The 19,940-nt window shown below is 47.5% G+C and overlaps 1 protein-coding gene across 6 annotated transcripts in view; it reads left to right on the top strand.

Annotated features, from left to right (window-relative positions):
- Nucleotides 1-19,940, top strand: part of LOC308324517 (trinucleotide repeat-containing gene 6A protein-like) — a 57,431-nt gene that overhangs the window by 17,259 nt on the left and 20,232 nt on the right. For 2 of the 6 annotated variants that reach the window (XM_080776569.1, XM_080776570.1), the window contains 8 exons: nt 7,159-7,467; nt 7,878-7,925; nt 9,751-11,757; nt 11,903-12,203; nt 12,373-12,917; nt 13,252-13,431; nt 13,683-13,886; nt 19,019-19,599. In XM_080776569.1, coding sequence (XP_080632695.1) covers nt 7,880-7,925; nt 9,751-11,757; nt 11,903-12,203; nt 12,373-12,917; nt 13,252-13,431; nt 13,683-13,886; nt 19,019-19,599 — 3,864 coding nt within the window. In that variant the 5' untranslated portion in view covers nt 7,159-7,467; nt 7,878-7,879. The remainder of the gene's footprint in view (nt 1-7,158; nt 7,468-7,877; nt 7,926-9,750; nt 11,758-11,902; nt 12,204-12,372; nt 12,918-13,251; nt 13,432-13,682; nt 13,887-19,018; nt 19,600-19,940) is intronic. The other 4 variants (XM_080776567.1, XM_080776568.1, XM_080776571.1 and 1 more) reach the window with 4 other exon arrangements.

The raw sequence follows: 19,940 nt of genomic DNA, 5'->3' as shown, positions 1-19,940 counted from the left end.
ATTATGTTATGCTTTAGCTATTGAAAAATAGCAGATCTACAAGCTCATAGCGCGCCACCGAGTGGCGCGCTACGAGCTTGTAGGTCTGCTATTTTTAGAAAAATCGAAGAACGACTGACATAGAAACATAGCTTTTTCAGAAAACTGTCAGGATTTTTAGAATCTGATCTCAGGTCAAAATGGGTTAAAAAAAAGACGAGCATTCCCAAAATAGGTCTGTTAAACTGATTGGAAGGAGTAATGCAGGGAAAAGTAAGGAATATGTGAGAGAGGGAAAAAGTGAGAACACTGGTGGTCGTGTCTGAACTTCTCTCTATTTATCAATTGTATGTGCACGCATGCCCCCCCTAAACAAACCCTCGCATTGTGTCTTGCTGATGTGGTCATGCCTGGGCAGGCCCAAAGGAATTTAAAGAGTTACTTAAGTGAGGTTTGGCAATAGAGTTAAACCCCCACCCACCCATATCTGCCTTGTTTGTGACCCGGAAGCTGACAAGTGATATTTCTAGCTCTATTATTATTATTATTATTATTATGGTAGTAATAATTGCTATAGAACTTGGCAACTGACCAGATTTTTTTTTCTTCAGTTTAATCTAGCAGAGTTAATTTAACCCATTTTTTAGGACTGAGGCCGATTCTAAAAATGTCATATTTTTCTGAAAAACTTGTATTTATTAAAAGTTAAAAGAACATTATGTTGCTATATACTAGGGATGCACGATTAATCAGTAGCATAATCGGAATTTACCATATCGGCCATATCGGAATGGTCTCAAAATAATACTTATTTAATCTGTTTAGTTTATTTTATTTTATGAAAAATGTTTAAAAAAAAAAGTGTCTAGTAAATCTAGTCTAGAACAAAAGCCAAATCAAATATGATGTAAAATCTTACGTAAAAATACGCTTATTTTTCTACATTTAATTTGTGTACTCATTCAGTTGTGAAAACAGACACTTGGAAAAGAGTATAGGTTATTTATTGATTGAATACTTTATTAACAGGCTTTGGGCCAATCAGCCCCATAGGGCCTATAGGCTTGTTTCCATTGTGGTCCTCTGTATAATATCGGTCAGAATCGGTATCGGCAGATCGGATATCGGTCATCATTTCATAATCGTGCACCCCTACTATATACTGTACATAACAACTACCACAAAAGGTGCTCCCATCTTGAAAGGTATAAACCGTCTAGGTATTTGCACTTTCTTTCTTTTTTTAATCTGCTGGCCAATTTGATTGTTTTGACTGGGTTGGTTTAGCTGAGTGACTGGGCTGACTGGATGGATAGTAACTTTGACTGGGTTGGTTAGCTGAGTGACTGCATGGGCTGACTGGATGGATAATAACTTTATTTTTTCAACTTAAATTTTATTCATTTTTCATGAACGGAAATAGACAAGGACATACAGAAAGCAAAAAGACAAACAATCGAACATTACAATATGTGTTGCCAACTCAGTAAATAAAAAGTAAAAACAGTAGATAAATGCTATAATTGTAGGAGATCACACACAGACAGGATAATAATAAAATGCAAACATTATGTGAGTGTACGCGTACATAAACACACACACACACACACACACACACACACACACACACACACACACACACACACACACACACACACACACACACACTCACACTCACTCTGGATAATAACTTTATATTCATAATCGTTGCACGACTGCTGTGTTCATCAGTATGCTATTTTGGGACTTCACATTACAGAGCTACCCCCCCCCCCCCCCTTTCTCGCTGTAAGGATCTGACGGGTTTGAGGAAAAGTACTCTGTTCTGAAGGTTAAAAATATTTTAGCTCGCAGCAAAACATCACTGTGATAGTTTTCTCAGTAATTGCATAGCAACTGGAATGGGCCACCATGACCCTCAGTTCGCACCGGCATCTAACTGGAGTAACTGGGTAAAGAAAACAACAGGCACCCTAATGGACATATGCAGTGGAATCAGAATGGTTTGGATGGCCAAGCATTGACCCATTCTGACCTGAGATCAGATTCTAAAAATGTCTTCTACATCCTGACCGTTTTCTGAAAAAGCTATGTTTATATGTCAGTCGTATAGCAGACCTACAAGCTCGTAGCGGCTATGAGCTTATAGATCTGCTATTTTTCAATAGCTAAAGCATGACATAATGCTAAAACCAAAAGGGGTTCCTGCCAAAAATAGGTTAAAGCAGAGAAGATCTTGGATGCCATAAAACATCTTGAACTCTGGACTGCAGGGACCAGTGAGGTCACTAAATACTGGCTTAAAAACACCTCGGCTCTCACTTGACAACATCTAAATCTAAACACCAACATAACACCAAAGATTTAACCCTGTTCACGATTAGTTTAAAGCTGGGCTTTCGTGATCCTATTCAACTGCAGATTTAGAAGTCAACTGTACGACTATAACAAACAAATCATCTAAACCTAGTAACTGTCTGCTACAAAAGTAGGTCACCAGTCGAGATTTTTGGAATGCTCAACATGGTTGGAAGTTTGAAGTAACCAACTCCTACTCTATTCTAGTATCGGATGAGCTAATGGGTTTTGTTTTCCTGACAATATCTTTGAGTGGTGCTAACCACCACGCGTGACACTGTGTGTGTGTGTGTGTGTGTGTGTGTGTGTGTGTGTAAGCCGTTCCTTCTGAGCTGCTGCTGCTGTGATGTCTACATTCTGATTGGGACGTCCTCACAGTTTAATTGGCGTGACCATGGCAGTAGCTCATTCATTAATATGCGTGGCACTGGGGCAGCGTGGTGGTGGTTGGGGAATGATGTAAATTGGAATGGTGTCTTGTCGTCGTCATGAAGTTGACGTTCTGACACACACACACACACACACACACAGACACAATGGCCCTTTCTTTTGTTTCGGCGGTGTGGAGGACTGGCGGTCAGAGTGGTGATCACCCACAATGAGAAGTTTGGGATGTAGGTCGTTGCTGATTAAAGAGCACTGGCTAAAATGTTAGTGCTTGGTGTTATCCCGACGAGATGCTCCACTGATCTCTGTGTGACCTTCTAAACATAGCAAGCGTTCACTGTAAAGCAATATATTTGCTTTAAATGCACGTGTGTGTGTGTGTGTGTATATATATATATATATACAGTATACCAATTTATGTTGGATATGTGTATATTCTCTGACACGCACATACATATACCTGTGTTCTACTCCTCTCCAGGTGACTTAACATAACCGCTAGAGACCAAAAACTAAACCACCACCCCTCTCGTCAGTTCTTGCTTCAATACAACAATATCTCTGCTGACTGAGGACCGGCTTTTCACAGCGCTGCCTGTTTGAAATGGCACTCTACTGGTTAGATTCTGCCGGGCTCAATGTCCAATTTAGTTGGACTTTGATCGAAAGTTGACGCTGGCCTTTTCTTAACGTTGCCATAGTTGCAGCTTATGCGAGATTGCAATATGATTTTAAGAATGTGAAAATGTAAAATGTATAGCTTGTTTTGTTTTAAAATACCCCACAGGTTATCAACTAGAGTGACATTCAGTCCCAATTAAAAAAAATGCCAAGCGTTCGAGTAAGCCAAGGAAGGCGATGCAGATGTATTTTTCTTTTAAATATTTGCATACATCGGTACTAGTGACGTACCCAAAATAGGGAGGCCAAGTTGAATAAGGCCAGTTCAGGTCAAAGATTCATGACGATATGAAACTGTTTCAAAAGAGATCACTCCACATGAAAAAGGGCTTGAATCTTGGCATGAGCCGTTGTGGAAACATTGCTTTGAGGTATAACATGTCGTCTGGCAATGGCAGTATATCATTGTGTACATTGTATGTATTTCGATTCTTCAAGGAGTTGCCCGTTTCATCCAGTCTTCATCACAAATCTTTGATCTGTGGTGCTGACCTTTTAGACTTTCAGGTAAAAAGCACAAAAAAAAAGTAAGATGTATGAATCACATTGCAAACAAACTAGGAATGTGGTTCAAAAATGGTGGTCCAAAAATCTGTTTCCTTTGCCGTTAAGACTTCTAGATTTGGGATGCCAGCCAGTCTGAAGTGAGACATAGACATATAGTTTTCCGGCCATTCTGAAAAGTGGGGAACGTGGTGTGCTTGGATTCCTGTGCTGCTGATTTCAGGAAGATGACCTTTCTCTGTGTACAAGTTAGAAACTGCTGCAGCATTCCTCTCAAATCAACCCGGATGACAGACAAGACAGCCGCTCTCTACCATTCTCTCCCCCCTTTCAGTTCCATTTCCCCCCCCCCCCCCCCCCCCCCCTCTCTCTCTTTCTCTATATATGTCTGTCTGACTGTCTCTCTCTCTCTGCTGTCCCTATATTCCCTCTGTAAGTTGATACTAGTAGTCGGGCTGCAGCCAGCTCCAGAGGCCCTTATGAAAGCCACTCTGAGAGGAAGGGAGAGAAGGTGTGTGTGTGTGTGTGTTGTGTGCGTGTGTGTGGTGGGGGTGGTAGAGGGAGGGGAAAAGAACAGTTTGTACTCTGTTCTGATTATCATGCACACACACACACACACACACACACACACACACACACACACACACACACACACACACCTCTGAGCCATAGGCCTGCTGTCCAGGAGTGGTGTTGTGTGGCTAGACTAGATGTTGTCGTTTTCTTCATTTGGTGCACCATTTATGATATCCCCCATAACGATGCAACCTTTTCATTCCTCACATATCCCCTTCGAATTAGAAACCTTTTACACATAATGATTTCATAATACCTTTTCGTACGTAGAAAGGAAGCTAGTGTTCACAGTGTTTTGCATTATTAAACATTTACAATAATGAAAGAAAATGAACATTGACAAAAGTATGAGCAGCTGCATGCATGCTTGAAGCTCATTCACATCATAAACGTACTGTTTGCATCGTCCGTTCAGTGTAACTCAAAGCGCTGCATTGTATTTAATTGCCTGGCTGTGTTTCCTCTCGAGTCTCGTTCCCTCTCCGTTCTTTGAGCAGTCGTGTTCTGGAAAAGAACTCTTGGCCCGTCCGACTCCGAATTTCCTCCCTACATTATGACATCATTGTCTTGACTGCCTTTTGATTGGTTCCAGAGGTTTGATAAATGGTTACAGCCAGCCTCTGTATGTCTGGGCTTACACAGGCTGGCCGGATGCCCAGTTTTCATTGTCTAGCTACCATCGCTGCTAGCCAGCTAGTGGTGGAATCTGGCTCCGGTTAAAGATGGCGTGTCTATGTCCTTTTTTGTGTCCGTATGTGAAGTAGCTCGCTGGAACATTGCTGAAGCGTCAAGCATAGCAGGCCAGTTAGCACATAGCCTAACTAATAGAGATGTAGTTATTGATGGCTCGGACAAAAATGTTAATCTGGGTTAGTTGAACAATCAAAGTGATTATAATATGCTAGAATTGTTGGATAATATGTAACACGTGCGACTGCCATGTGCATTATAATACATACAAGACATTGTATGACATGTGCATACTATGAAGCACTTGTTGATCTTTGTTACCACAGAGGTTTGTGTGTTGTGTTTATGGGGCTAGCTAGTGAGCTGCTATTTGAACTGAGGGGGGTTTATAAATAGACGTGTGTTCTTTGCTGCAGGCACTCAAAGGCTAACGCTGCTGACTAACCTGCTCTCAGAAAAGAAGAAAATTACCCTCACTGTCGCACACTTTCACTGACAATTGTGTATCTGACTCTGACTACAGTCTTCTCTTTTTCATTCTCTCTCGATCAGTCTCTACCTCTCTCCTCTCTGCCTCTGACCCCCCCCCCCCCCCACCCTCAGTTAAGAGGTTTTGGTTGCCATGGTGCTGCCAGCTGAAAGCCTATTGTACAGCTAATCTAGACTCTAAAGCACATGCACACATAGTACATAACTACATACACGCACACACACACATCTACCTCGGAGGACAGAAGGGGAAGTATGTTGGGCTGGTCTTTCCTTTTCTCAGATAGTCTGTTCATTTATTTTTAATCTAATGTAGTCCAACACCTCAAGAAGAAGGGGTTGGCAGTATGATCAATCTCTTTTCCTCTTTTATTTCTATTACATTTCTTTGCCTCTTCTTCTCTGTCTTCAAGGCAAAATTAACCCATTCTGGGCGGGAACCCCTTTTGGTATTAGCATTATGTTATGCTTTAGCTATTGAAAAATAGCAGACCTACAAGCTATTTTTTGAAAAAAATCAAAGAACCACTGACATAGAAACATAGCTTTTTCAGAAAACTGTCAGGATTTAGAAGATTTTTTTAGAATCTGATCTCAGGTCAAATTAAAGGCAAAATGAAACTGCAGAGAAGGAATTGCAGGATTGTTTCCCTGTACACCTGTGGCTCCGTTTAGTCATTGACACACACGATACACCCAGACTGGGTCAGGACACACAGACTGGGTCAGGACACACAGACTGGGTCAGGACACACAGACTGGGTCAGAACACACAGACTGGGTCAGAACACACAGACTGGGTCAGGACACACAGACTGGGTCAGGACACACAGACTGGGTCAGGACACAAGACTGGGTCAGGACACACAGACTGGGTCAGGACACACAGACGGCGGGTGGAATTACCAATACTAGTGCAGAGCCCGCTTGGGGTGTGGCCGCCAATTCAGAATGTGTCCCATTTTGAGCGGACTGGTTCTGAAGAACCTCTCGGTCCGTTCGACTTCACACAGTCGGCACAGAGACAGCACGTCCTTGGGTCCTCGCATACACCCACCATGTGTTGAGATATACAAAGGACTGCAGATAGATATACAGAGTGACAACATGAGGGTTTCCTCGAACCTCTAGATCGATGGGCTTCTGTGTATACGCGAGTGGTTTGACATGGTGATGACCCTCGGTGATGAGGAGGATGTACCGGTGTCGAGAGGCAGACGGAATGACACGCATCACTTGACTCTGTCTCAGAGGTTTGATGTATAATTCATTTCAGAAGGCTGCCTCGTCCTTTATCGGGGAGTATTATCTGTTTCGCCCGCTGTCAGTGACCGATGTTTGATGGGTTCGTTTGTCTGTGACGAACTCTGAAGCTGTTCATAATGCATGTGCTGATCATTTAGCTAACCAGGCTATTTTTCCACTCTTTTCCTCACTCTTATTTTCTCTTTCTTTCTTTGTTCCCTTTTCTCTCTCGTCTTTCTCTATATGCAGTGCCAGAGCATATCAAGGCAAAGTCCTGAAACTAAACCACGCCGCCTCCCCCCTGCGCGTGCGCACACACCACACACATACATTCTTCAGCACATCCTCAGCGATGCCAAGGGGGCCCACTCAGCCTGCCACCCGCTCTGACAAGCCCCGCCCCCTCCACCTGCGATCCCTGAGGCTGTGACCTCTGAGCCGAGACCTTTGACCTGCTCCCCCCATTCGCCCTGGGAACCAGAGGTCAGGTGTCCTCCGCGCAGCCAGGGGGCGCCCTCACGCCCGGCCAGGAGCCGCAGACACATTCTGCAATCACAGGTAAACGCGCAACCAAACTATGCCCTTTTTTAAAGCAGCGAGGGGGGATGTGACACACAATGTTGTCACGTTTTCTCCAAACGTCCTTGCTGGCCTGACCTTTTCAAAAATAGCAGACCTACAAGCTCGTAGCGCGCCACTCGGTGGGGCGCTATGAGCTTGTAGATCTGCTATTTTTCAATAGCTAAATTATAACCATGTTTAAAACACCTGGTATTGGTATTGAAACTACACTGCTATCTGTACAACCTCGCTGTATCTAATGCTTCTTTACTCACTGGCTTGTCAATGATCTGCCTGTCTTTGCCTGTCTCTTATCCCGCTCTCCTTCCATGTCTCTGGTCAATGTGTCTGTGTGTCTCTCTCTCTGCCTCAGTCTGTCTGACAGTCTTTCCTTTCTTTGTTTCCAGGCATGGCTCCCATTCGGGACTCCGTCAGCCACTCTCCTAATCAAACAGGTGACTACACATCCTCTACTTCCAAATCTCTCTCTCATGTTCCTTTCTCCTCCTTGCTGCCCCCCTCCCTTTTCCTCCGTCTGTCCATCTAGGCCTCTGTTTGGTTCTTGACCGACTAAAGTGGACACTTAGCTCCGCATGCGTGTTTCTGTAAGTGCGCGAGGCCAACTGAACTCGGTGGAATGTGGTTTGCTCACAGCGGTGCCTGTGACACTGACAGAGAAAGGGCATGAGTGGGGGCAAGTGAGAAAGAGAGGGTGACAACGAGCGAGGGAGAGGAGAGTTGGCAAGTGAACAGGACAATTGCCAGGCAATTCTGGCAGCCATTTTGTGTGTGTGTGTGGGCCCTGGGGTACTGTGCGATGAGGCAAGGGACAGAATAAATAGTGGGAGCGAGTAGAGAAGATCAAGGAGAAGATTGTGAAACCAAACCATTGACCATATTCCCTAAGCATAACGATTTAACTGTATTTATCATTTTAACCCATTCTGGACAGGAACCCCTTTTGGTGTTTTAACTAGCATTATGTTATACTTTAGCTATTGAAAAATAGCAGATCTACAAGCTCATAACGAGCTTGTAGGTCTGCTATTTTTGAAAAATCGTGAAAATGCGGCACAAATCTTTGAATATATATACTTTTTTTTTTTTTTTTTTTACATTTTTTCAACCGTAATATTATTCAGGACATTTTCGAAAGTACTTTTTTCATTTCAGTAACGCACAGCTTGGCAGCTTCAGCGGATGCCGGAGAAACACAGGAAGTTGTTCTATTATTGAGCTGTTTTATTTTGGGAGGAGCACAACTGGCACAGTTTGCACCCTCCCTGGCTCTCTACCCTCCCTCCCTCTCATTCCCTCCCTCTTCCCTCCCCCTCTTCTCTTCCTCTCACTCCCCCTTCTCTCCCTCCCTCACCTCTCAAACATCTCATGTTCTCCATTCACGTCGCTGACCCACTTCCAATGCTGGTTGCATTAAAACACTGGTCTCCATCTTTGTGTTCATGCTTGCTTTGTCTTTTTCGACTCTGCTGTCATACTGCCGTCCCTCGTCATCTTCTCTTTGACCTGCCTCCTCTCTCCTCGCCTCGCCTCTGCTCCGCTCCCTCTTTTGATAACCACCTTCTCTACCCTCTTCATTCAGTTGTCACGCACTCTCCTCCCTCCACCGTCCCTTTCTTCTCCACCTTTCTCTTTGTTCAGCCGACACCTCCTGTCCCTCCTCAGCCCCATCTTCCCCTCTTCCTCTTCCCTGGCTGCTAGTCAGTGTCTCTGGCAGACATTAGGAGCCCTGCTGTGGAGACAAAATGGTGGCAGCTGGGTCCGGGCCTGGGCCTGGTGCCTACAAGACCTAGAACAGCGTGACTGCTGGGGGGGGGTGGGGAAAAGATGGAGGGATGAAAGCAAAGAGGGGAGTGGGAGGAGTGCGGGATTAACAGTTTGAGTGTCAGGATGTGGAGCTTTATGTTATTATTATGTATTGTATGTGTTATCCTCTTTACTGAGCATTTAGTTTCTTAAACCTGTAGGTACCGAACTTTCAATTTGGCAGAAAATAGGCACGCACATGATTTATTTTGGAGGGGCGCTAGCCCCCTCCTATATTCAGCTATTAGTGTAGATTTCCGTCGTACACAAACATTAAATGACAATGAATGGAGAATTTTACATCCGTGTCTGAGCAAATTGGCATAGTGGGCTGTTTTACCTCATGATACTGTATGATGATAAGAGCACCCCTCAAAAATCACACAGGTTTTTTTTTTAAAGCCACATCTAACCACATCCTCTCCATTTCCCCCCATCCCCTTGCTGTCTCCCCAGGTCTGGAGCACCCTGGCCTGGACTCGCAGTATGAGCCTTCCCCCTGGTGCCCGGCCTCTCCCTGCAGCAGCAACGACGGCAACAGCAACTGGGGAAAGGTCCTAGTGGACGGAGGCACCGACAAACCCAACACCCCTTCCTCCCCAAACTCGTCCGTGTGGCCCCCTTCCTCCTCCTCCTCTTCCTCCTCCTCGTCCTCCTCGTCCTCCGGCTGCGGGTTGGGCTCAGACCCCGAGTTGGCGTCAGAATGCATGGACGCCGAGTCTAGCTCCCCCATCGGCTCAGAGAAAAACCTCGCCACCGCCGCTGCGACGACAGCGATGATGATGTCATCGGCAAACAACTCCTCCCCCGTGACCTCGGCGTCCTCGGTGCCCTCCGGCCCCTCCCCCATGGTCGTCGGCGTGTCGGTGAACGGAGACGGTAACTGCAACACGATTGGCCGGCAGGTTGCCGGGGGAATGGGAATGGGCGGCAACAACGGCTACTCCATGGTCGGGTCCGGGAACAACATCTGCAGCAATAATGCCCTGGGTATCCACGGCAACAACAGCAGCAAGCTGGTGAATAACGGCGGCGTGTGGGGCAACCAGTCCAGTGGCACGGGGGGCCCCTGCATCAACGGGGGCTCGAACCCGAACGCCAACCACGGTGCCTGGCCCCAGAGCTCCACCCAGAGCCCACGACAGGCCCACCAGGGCTCCCTGCTGGGCTGGGGGGGCATGGCGGCTCCGGACAATGGCAGCGTAATAATGGAGGACGGCGAGGCGAGCAACGGTACGGCGAGCAGCAAGGTGTTGGGAAGCAGCAGCAGTGGTAACGGTGGCCAACAGCACACCAACCTTAACACTGAACCCAATGGACCAAATAACACTATGATGATGAATACTACTACTACTACTAATGCCACACTGACCTCTACTCTACCAAACTCTACCGCCTCGCCCCAGCTGAGCGGAGACGCCACGTGGGGCTCCATCGGAGGAGGGAACGGGGGTCCGGTGGCCAACGGAACCCCCTCTTCAGCCCCCCAGCACCCCCATGGAGAGGCGGGGATCCCAGGGGCCTTCGGTACGCCATGGGGCACCACTACCTACCCCGGAGACAAGGGCCCTGCTAATGAAGACACTGTGAACCCCCAAAACCCTGCCTTAATGCAGGCTGGGAACCCCCAAATCTCCTCGGCTGCTGCTTACAAGAGTAATAATAACCACAACACTGGGGCCCCGCGCTGGGACCAGGGCATCACCAATAACCCTAACCCGGCTCAGAGCAGCTTGCCCTGGGGCAGCGGGTCAACTCAAGCCCCGGGCTCCGCAGGCCCAGCGCTGGGAAACGCCAACGCCAACATGATGGGCCCTCAGGCCGGGGCCCCTCGTCCCTGGGGGAGCAGCGGCTCCTCCTCGTCGTCGTCCTCGTCTTCCTCGTCCAACAACAAGATGTCCAACGGGGAGTGGGGCACGATGCCTCCTGGGAACAGCCACGGCGACATGGGAGGCCGTAAGGGAAGCTCGTCCAACAACGGCTGGAAGAGTTTGGAAGACGACGCCCTCGGGACGGGCGGAGGAGGAGGAGGAGGAGGAGGAGGAGGAGGAGGAGGAGGAGGAGGAGGGGGGACCGGCGCACCAGGAAGTCAGCAGGTACCAGCAGGAAGTGCTCCCGGAGGCTGGGGGCGGTCTGGAGGAAGCGAGGGCAGCGGAGAGAGCTCCGGTCGACGCTCGGGCTCGGACACGGACAGGGACGCCAGAGGCTTGAACCGCAGACGAGCTCCCATCCCCGCGCCCCCACCGCCCGCCCTGAACCGAGGAGACGTGGACCCCAGGGTCCTGTCCAACACTGGATGGGGACAGACACCGGTACGGCAGAACACCGCCTGGGACGTCAGCTCCCCGACCCTCAAACACCTCCAGGCCCCCCCCAGAGGAGACGAGAGGAAGCCCAGCAACGGAGGCTCTGGCTGGGGCACAGCACAACCGGCAGCACCGTCCCAGTCCTCCTCCTCTGGAGGTTGGTGCAAAATTTATATTGTGTTTTAAGGATTTATTTTCTTTTTATGTAGAATAATATACATATCATTGTATCAAGGTAAAATAATATACATCATTGTATCAAAGACGGTAATATTAAAAATCACCATCTTATTGGCTTCCAGGTTGGGGCGACGGGCCGGGCAGCTCAGGCCCAGACGCGGGAAACTCTGGCTGGGGAGATCAGAGATCAAACTCTGGCTGGGGAGACAATAAAGGTCCAGGAGGACAGGGAGGACATGGAGGAGGTCCAGGGCCACATGGAGGAGGTCCAGGGCCACAGGGAGGAGGTCCAGGGCCACAGGGAGGAGGTCCAGGGCCACAGGGAGGAGGTCCAGGGCCACAGGGAGGCTGGGACGATGGCTCCAGCTACAAGGGAAGCAGCACTAACAACACCTGGCATAACAACACCAACAAGGATGACAGGTACTGGTCGATTCCCTGTTACTGGTGCTAGCAATACTACCCCCCCCCCCCCCTGCTAGGTATTTCTGTGCTAAATCTTCAATTCGTTAAATTTCAAGAGCATATTCACCGTTTCACACCATTGTGGTCTGCCGACTTGTACTTAAACCTCCTAATTGTTTCTGTTCAGGTCCAACACCTGGACCAATGCTCCCAAACAGCAGCAGCCCAAACAGCACCAGCAGGGCTGGGGTGGTAGCGGTGGAGGTGGAGGTGGGTCTGACGGCTGGGGTAAGAGTGGGGATCCCTCCAGAGGAGGAGGGTCCAGCAACCACTGGGGAGAACCCCAGAAAGCCGCGGGCTCCGGGACTTGGGACAACGACGGTGACCGGTCCAGTTCTGGATGTTGGAGCGACCCTAGCCGAACCAACGCCAACGCCACCGGCAGCGGTAACACCTGGGCTGGGAGTGGCGGCGGGTCCAACAACACCGCCGACCACAACCCCATGAACCCTGGCTCCAACTGGGGCGACAACGTTCACAAACAACCCAACCCCCAGAACAGCACCCAGGGCTGGGGGGAGCCACAGCAGATGAAGCCCAGCCACGGTTCCCAGAACTGGGGTGAGCCGGGTCCCAAGCCTTGTAATAACCCCTCTGACTGGGGGAAAGGGCCTGAAGCCAACATGCCAAGAGGCAACCAAGGCCAAGGTCAAGGCCCCAGCAAGCCCTCAGGTGAGTTTCTCCCTGGAGTTGGTATGACCTAGTCCTAGTGTGTTCAAGGAGCTATCACTGAACCCATTTAGGCCTCTAAATCCTGACCCAAGTTTTCTGAAAAACTTAAAATCTTTATATAGCAGCATCAAAAAAATTACTGTATACTGTACATACTGTACAGTATTCCCCAAAATGGGTTCCCGGCCTGAGGGGGTCAGGTCAAAATGGGTTAAAGAAGCCAGCAATGAGTCGAGAAGTGCTTGCAAAATGGAACCATCAGCTCACTGTACACATTTTTAACTTTATGTCAGGTTAGTAACCCATTGTGTTATTTCTGTCCTCTCCTCTGCAGGCTGGACAGGAGGTCCCGTCCCTGGAGGTCCCATCCCTGGAGGTCCCATCCCGGGCCCTGCAGCGGCTCAGAAGGAGAAGGAGGAGGAACAGAACGGGTGGGAGGAGCCCTCTCCTGAGTCCATCCGACGCAGGATGGAGATCGATGACGGGACGGCGGCGTGGGGAGATCCTGGAAAACGTACGTTTAATTTGACCCATTCTGACCTGAGATCAGATTCTAAAAAATGTTTCTATGTCAGTTGTTATGCGATTTTTTCCCCCTAAAATAGCAGACCTACAAGCTCGTAGTGCGCCACTCGGTGGCGCGCTGTGAGCTTGTAGATCTGCTATTTATCAATAGCTAAAGCACAACATAATGGGAAATACAAACAATTGTGTTCATTGATTGCACGAAGCCTAACTTTGACCGTTTGCAATTCTCTAACGCAGGTAAATTCAGTGGCAGCTCTGGCAACACTGGCAACAACATGTGGAACAAGACTGGCCAATCGGAACCGGAGCCCATGGCCGTGTGCCCGCCCTCCCAGCAGTCCCTCCCACATCCACACCAGTCGCACCAATCACAGGGCTCCATGCAGCATGCTCCTCCTCAGGCCATGCAGCCTCCACCTCAAGACAAGAGCTGTAACCCTGGTGAGTTGACACGCACACACACACACACACACACACACACACTCACACACTCTTAAAACATAAATGGCATGCTGTTGTGAGATTTATGGAATACTCATTCCATAGAGGGATTCCATAGAAGCCGACATGTCCTCTATGGAAGCATGTTGCACACTGAAAATAGCCAAGCTCTCAATGCGTCATTATTTTTGACATTGGAGAGCATTTGAAGTGGTCAAACTAGCAAATTATGTTCATAAGCATCTTCTTCCCTAATATTTACATGTGTGTGTTGATCTACAATGTACAGTATACATATGCACACATTTTCACTATTTTTATAACACAACGCACAGAAACAAGCTAGTATTAACCCATTCTGAACGGGAACCCCTTTTGGTGTTACCATCATGTTATGCTTTAGCTATTTAAAAATAGCAGATCTACAAGCTCATAGCGCGCCACCGAGTGGCGCGCTACGAGCTTGTAGGTCTGCTATTTTTGAAAAATCGAAGAACGACTGACATTTTTAAGAATCTGATCTCAGGTCAGAATGGGTTCATCAGACCAGTGTGTGTCCAGTGGAAACCTCGTATGAATCTGATCTCAGGTCAGAATGGGTTAAAGCAAGTGTAAATGTACACGTGGCAGGGACACGTGCACACATATCATGCACACCGCTGGTAATAGTACAATGACGGCTGACTCACAATTGGTTTTGTGTGACCTTGCACTCCAAGCCCCCACACGGGTCAGATGCGGTTGGCATCATTATCTCTGTGGGCGTCTTGTGTTCTTAGCCTGTGGGCACCTCCAACACGTTTGTTGATTTTTCTGCTTTTTGCGCTCGCCTCTGAATCATCACAAGGACCATTAGTGGGTTTTTTTCACCGTGCCGCTGGATTTTGTTGCCATGAAACGACTGGATCTCTGCGTTTCTGTGTAGTGCATTGCGTCTATTTTTAAATACGAGCGTGGACGAATGATTTCCTTGTAATGGCTAGGATGCTCCTTAAGCATATTGGCTAGAAATGTCTTAAGTGCGAGTGTTCACACATTTTGATGGCAATTTAAAAGCGAAATGAAGAGCATTCTTGGTATTGGTAAATGAATGCAAACATAACTGCTGTAGTCATTTTCTCTTGGTTTATGCATTGGTGAAGGAAGCTCGCTGGGTTAACTGTGGTGTGGTTGGGGTACTGAAGTGGCTCATGTGCAGGAACATGTGGGCGTGAGTTGATGTGACATGCTTTCTTCTGGCTCAAAATCCAACCAAGGTGTTAACTTGGTTTAAACAAAATAATAATAATTCCCACCTTGGCATGAGATACTGATCTTGATGTAAATTGCGTTCTGTGGATCAAATTATTGTTTGAAATATAGTTGGTAGTTACTGGAAAATGGTTACTTCAAATGAACGAGAGAGGCTAGCAAGCAAAAATATTTGAAAAGATCATTCGCATTTTGTTCTCAAATAAATGTAGTGGAGATTTTGGTGCTGCAGCGAAAAGTACATTTCTAGTCCTCATTTCTGATTTACTGACAGTGAAAACAAAAATGATTGCCCGGCAGCTCCTACAAAATACTCACAGGGATACACAAAGTGTCACAGACGGGTATGCACACACAAACAGCCAGCTACAGTTTTTTGTAATGTAGGTTGAGTCATCCCTCTGGAATGCTAAGAGCATTGGTTTTTCTTTCATTTACTTTTCGCTCTATTTTACTCTCCTTGTCTGCTTCGCTGTGAACGGCAGAAACACAAGCCTTTGTTTGGCCTCAAACGCAGAGGCTTCCTTCCAGAGAGAGTGAGTGAGGGGAGAGGTAGACAGACAGACAGACAGACATGGCTAAAGAGAGAATGAAAAGCAGAGGGTTCCAGATAGAGTGAGTGAGGGGAGAGGGGTAGACAGACCGACAGACAGACATAGCTAAAGAGAGTGAAAAGAAGGGGGTTCCAGATAGTGAGTGAGGGGAGAGGTAGACAGACAGACGTAGCTAAAGAGAGAATGAAAAGCAGAGGGTTCCAGAGAGAGTGAGTGAGGGGAGAGAGGTAGACAGACAGACAGACATAGCTAAAGAGAGAATGAAAAGCAGAGGGTTCCAGATAGTGAGTGAGGGGAGAGGGGTAGACAGACAGACAGACAGACATACATAGCTAAAGAGAGAATGAAAAGCAGAGGGTTCCAGATAGAGTGAGTGAGGGGAGAGAGGTAGACAGACAGACAGACAGACATAGCTAAAGAGAGAATGAAAAGCAGAGGGTTCCAGAGAGAGTGAGTGAGGGGAGAGAGGTAGACAGACAGACAGACAGACAGACAGACAGACAGACATAGCTAAAGAGAGAATGAAAAGCAGAGGGTTCCAGAGAGAGGTAGACAGACAGACAGACAGACAGACATAGCTAAAGAGAGAATGCGGGACTGAAAGCAGCACAGGGAGGGGGGGAGCGACATGAGTACTGGTATCTTTGTCAGCAAGAGAAACTGTTCTAGGGGGGGCAGGGGTACGGGGGTTGGGTTGGGTTTATAGACGAGCAAGTTTTCTACAGCCAAAATCAGAGCGGGAGGGAGGAGTAGGGTTATTCAAGGTGACTGGCTGGTAGCTAGCAAGCCGTAGCAGCAAGGTAAATGAGCTAACCAGTATGGAAGGGAAATGGCCAAGGGTAAGAACAAGCCATTATTGTGAAGGGAAACGGCAAAGACCTATATTGTTAGAGAGGCATATATTTGTTGCAATTACTGCCTTAATTAAAATTTATTTTCTGGAAACGTTTCTTTGGTAAATTTGTGCCACTGAAATCTCCTGTCTGAGGGTGCTTTCAGGCTGGGTCTCATTTGGTTCGAACCGTTCCCGAGTACGATTGCCCGCTGGCCAGCATTCACATTGGCCATGATTATTCCGTACACGAGTACGCATCGTTCAACTGTAATGGTACATGTGTGCCTCGAAGGGGCGTTGTGGGCTATGGGGCTTTGGGAGATAGAGCATGTCAGTTGATGGAAGAGGAGGAGTCACAGTTTAGAGTCAATAATAAAAGTTTGAGTGTGTTCCTCATGTTATGTTAATATAACTCAAGACAACAACAATACACAACAAAAGCAGTGTGCACTGTCTTTGAAACATTGCAATGTAATGTCAAAATGTTGTAATTATAGTATGACAGTGACGTCATTGATACATCCTTAGTATCTTAACACCTTCACCGCTGTTGACCAGATCAGAGCGCAGATGAGCACAGATGACTTAGATCTACGTCAAAGTGGTCTTTTATATTCGTTTATGATAGATGGCGGAACATGACGGATGATGGCAGTGTGCACCCACTCATTGTTGTAAACATCTTTTCAAGTGCCTTTATCTCAGATTCCTTTCCCAGATTGCGCCCCTGGTTAAAATAAGCTTTATTCAACAGCCCATAACCAAATAACTGACGCGTCTGTCACTACACACATCGTGTTATTTATATTTGTACAGATTACACAGGGAAAGCCTCGCTGTTATCAGATCCTGCCTTGTTTTTGTTGTTGAATCGTTTAAATTAGCATATTGCGTCACTGTCAAAGATTTGTTTAGTTGTCGCTGAGGAGGAAGAAGACACATGCTCTCTCTACTGTTACAGACTACTATACCGTGTGCATGTCTCAAAACGCAAAAAGTGTATGTATTTTTTTGCGTGCCTGCATGCGCTCAGTCACATGAGAGACACTGGAGCCTTTGGGAGGCCCCATGATGGGTCCTATTTATACTGGGAGGCATCCCTGGCATGCTCCCACCGCCTCCATGGAGGGGGAAGGTGCTAAAGACGGGGAAGAAATGTGTAGTGGGGCAGACTGGCAGGCACACAAACACCTGATGCCACACACACACACACACACACACACACACACAGTTGCTCCTGACCTGTAGGGTTCCCCAGGGATGTGATCATAGGGTCACTCTTGGCAGCTCTGCAGTCTGCACTCCAGTTTGGATTTCCGTGGCCTGAAGTCAGATTGCAGCTCACAATCTTACCAGCATATTGCACTCCGTCTGGAAGATCAAGTATTGATTTTTAGACCTTTTTATCCAAGTAACCATATTCACAAAATGGAATATATAAATCTAGTCTATATATATTCTAAAACGTGTTCTCCTTGTTGTTATAAGCAGTGGTGGATGGAAGAAATAGAAATTGAGATTCCTTTCAGACCATGCATTTTGTACTTAACTAGTGGCGATAACAACAATTTGTCTTTTTGTAACTGAAGCAGTCAAGATTATTAATAACTACAACAATATTCCAAACTAGGTTTTTTTTTTGCTTCCTCGCCAGAATACATTTTAACTCTTTCCTCGCCACCGTTAAGGATCAAGGTTAGATCTGTCACTGCACACTTTTCAGCTGCGAGGTCTTATTTTGAAGAGCCCAAAAGCTGATTCAGTGAACCGGAAGTAATCTGTCATTTCCGGGGCGGCCGCTAGTTACTTTCGCTTTTGTCAGAAGCGCTAATATAGTAGCACGAGGTCGTGCAGATTTATTTTTGATTGAGCTCCTAAAACATCAATGTTCTGTATGATCACGTCAATTCAGAGAAAAACGGCGCTAGAGATAGATTATGGAAGGAGCAACAATGTTCAATGACGTCACAACACGGAAGCAAAGCGTTGCTTCAGGCGACAGAAACACCAAGAATCATTCAATATATTTCTGGCGATTCTGTATGCATTTTAACCTCTTATATTGTCCTCCGCCAACTGTGATTTCTTCGAAATCTCGAGTTAAGTGTGAACCCTTTCAAGTTGTACTGGAAATTAAGAGGTCCACAATAACATTAAAGGCTTCAGTGGTTTGCTTAAGTTTGAAAACAAATGTGTGTCCAGAAATTCTGAAAGTCTCATGTTGTCCCAAGATATGAATAGACATAATAAGACAGATGGGGATGAGACTGGAGATGATTTCAGATGAGATTAATACAAATATGTAAAAGCGGTAACAACGGTTGTTTGGCCATTGAGAGTTTACAGTATGGCTTGTCTTGTTTTCATGAACTTTCACAAGTGCACTGTGTACAGTAACACATTGTTCTGCATGCTGTCTACTATTCCTTCCCGTTTCGTCTTGTAATTTGTCCTCTCCTCTCTCCCCTTCCTTCATCTCGTCGTCTCTCCAGGTTGGGGTGATCTTTACCCCCAGCAGAAGGACTCGTCCTCCTGGAGCCGGGAGCCTCAGCCTACCCCGGGTCCTCCTCCGGTGTCTGTGGACAACGGAACATCAGCCTGGGGGAAGCCCATGGACAGCAGCTCCACCCACAGCAGCTCCACCCACAGCAGCTCCACCTGGCAAGACCCCGACAGGGAAAGCCGGGAGTCTCAGTCCGGCGGATGGGGCGGCCAGCACAAGGCCCCTGCGCGCATGAACCCACGCGGCATGAACCCGGGCGGCATGAACCCGGGCGGCATGAACCCGGGAGGCATGAACCCGGGCGGCATGAACCCGGGCGGCATGAACCCGGGGGGAATGAACCCGGGGGGCATGAACCCGGGGGGCATGAACCCGGGCGGCATGAACCCGGGCGGCATGAACCCGGGCTCCAAGCCCATGGAGACGTGGTGCGGTGGCGAGGACGGCTCCAGCAGCTGGGACCAGGAGGAGGAGGTGGAGATCGGCATGTGGAGCAACACGCCCAGCCAACAGGACAACCGCAGCAACGACCCAAACACCTGGAACTACAAACACAAAGGCCCCAACAAGGTACCCACTACCCACACGGCTGGTCTCGGCCCTGGCCTGAAATAACAGACTTGGGTCGTTAAAAGAATGTTTTAGGAGAAGAGGCATTCCACAGAATGTAGTATTTCTTTCCCACAGCACAGCCAGACACACAGCCACAGGGATTTTCAGGTCAGGCTGGTGGTCAGTCATCTGATGCTGCTCAATATTCGTGTATATATTTGAGTATATTTTGATTGGTTCTCATATTTGAATGCACAGATACGCAGTATCCCTATTCCTGCCAATATATAGGCAATGTCTCCACTAGATATACTGGGAAAGCAATCTGCTGGCTTGACTGAATTAATGCTTAGTCACAC

This window comes from Protomyctophum bolini, assembly GCF_963924005.1.
Source record: "Protomyctophum bolini genome assembly, chromosome: 11".
In the NCBI taxonomy this organism is placed as follows: Eukaryota; Metazoa; Chordata; class Actinopteri; order Myctophiformes; family Myctophidae; genus Protomyctophum; species Protomyctophum bolini.
This window is presented reverse-complemented; position numbering and strand designations above follow the sequence as displayed.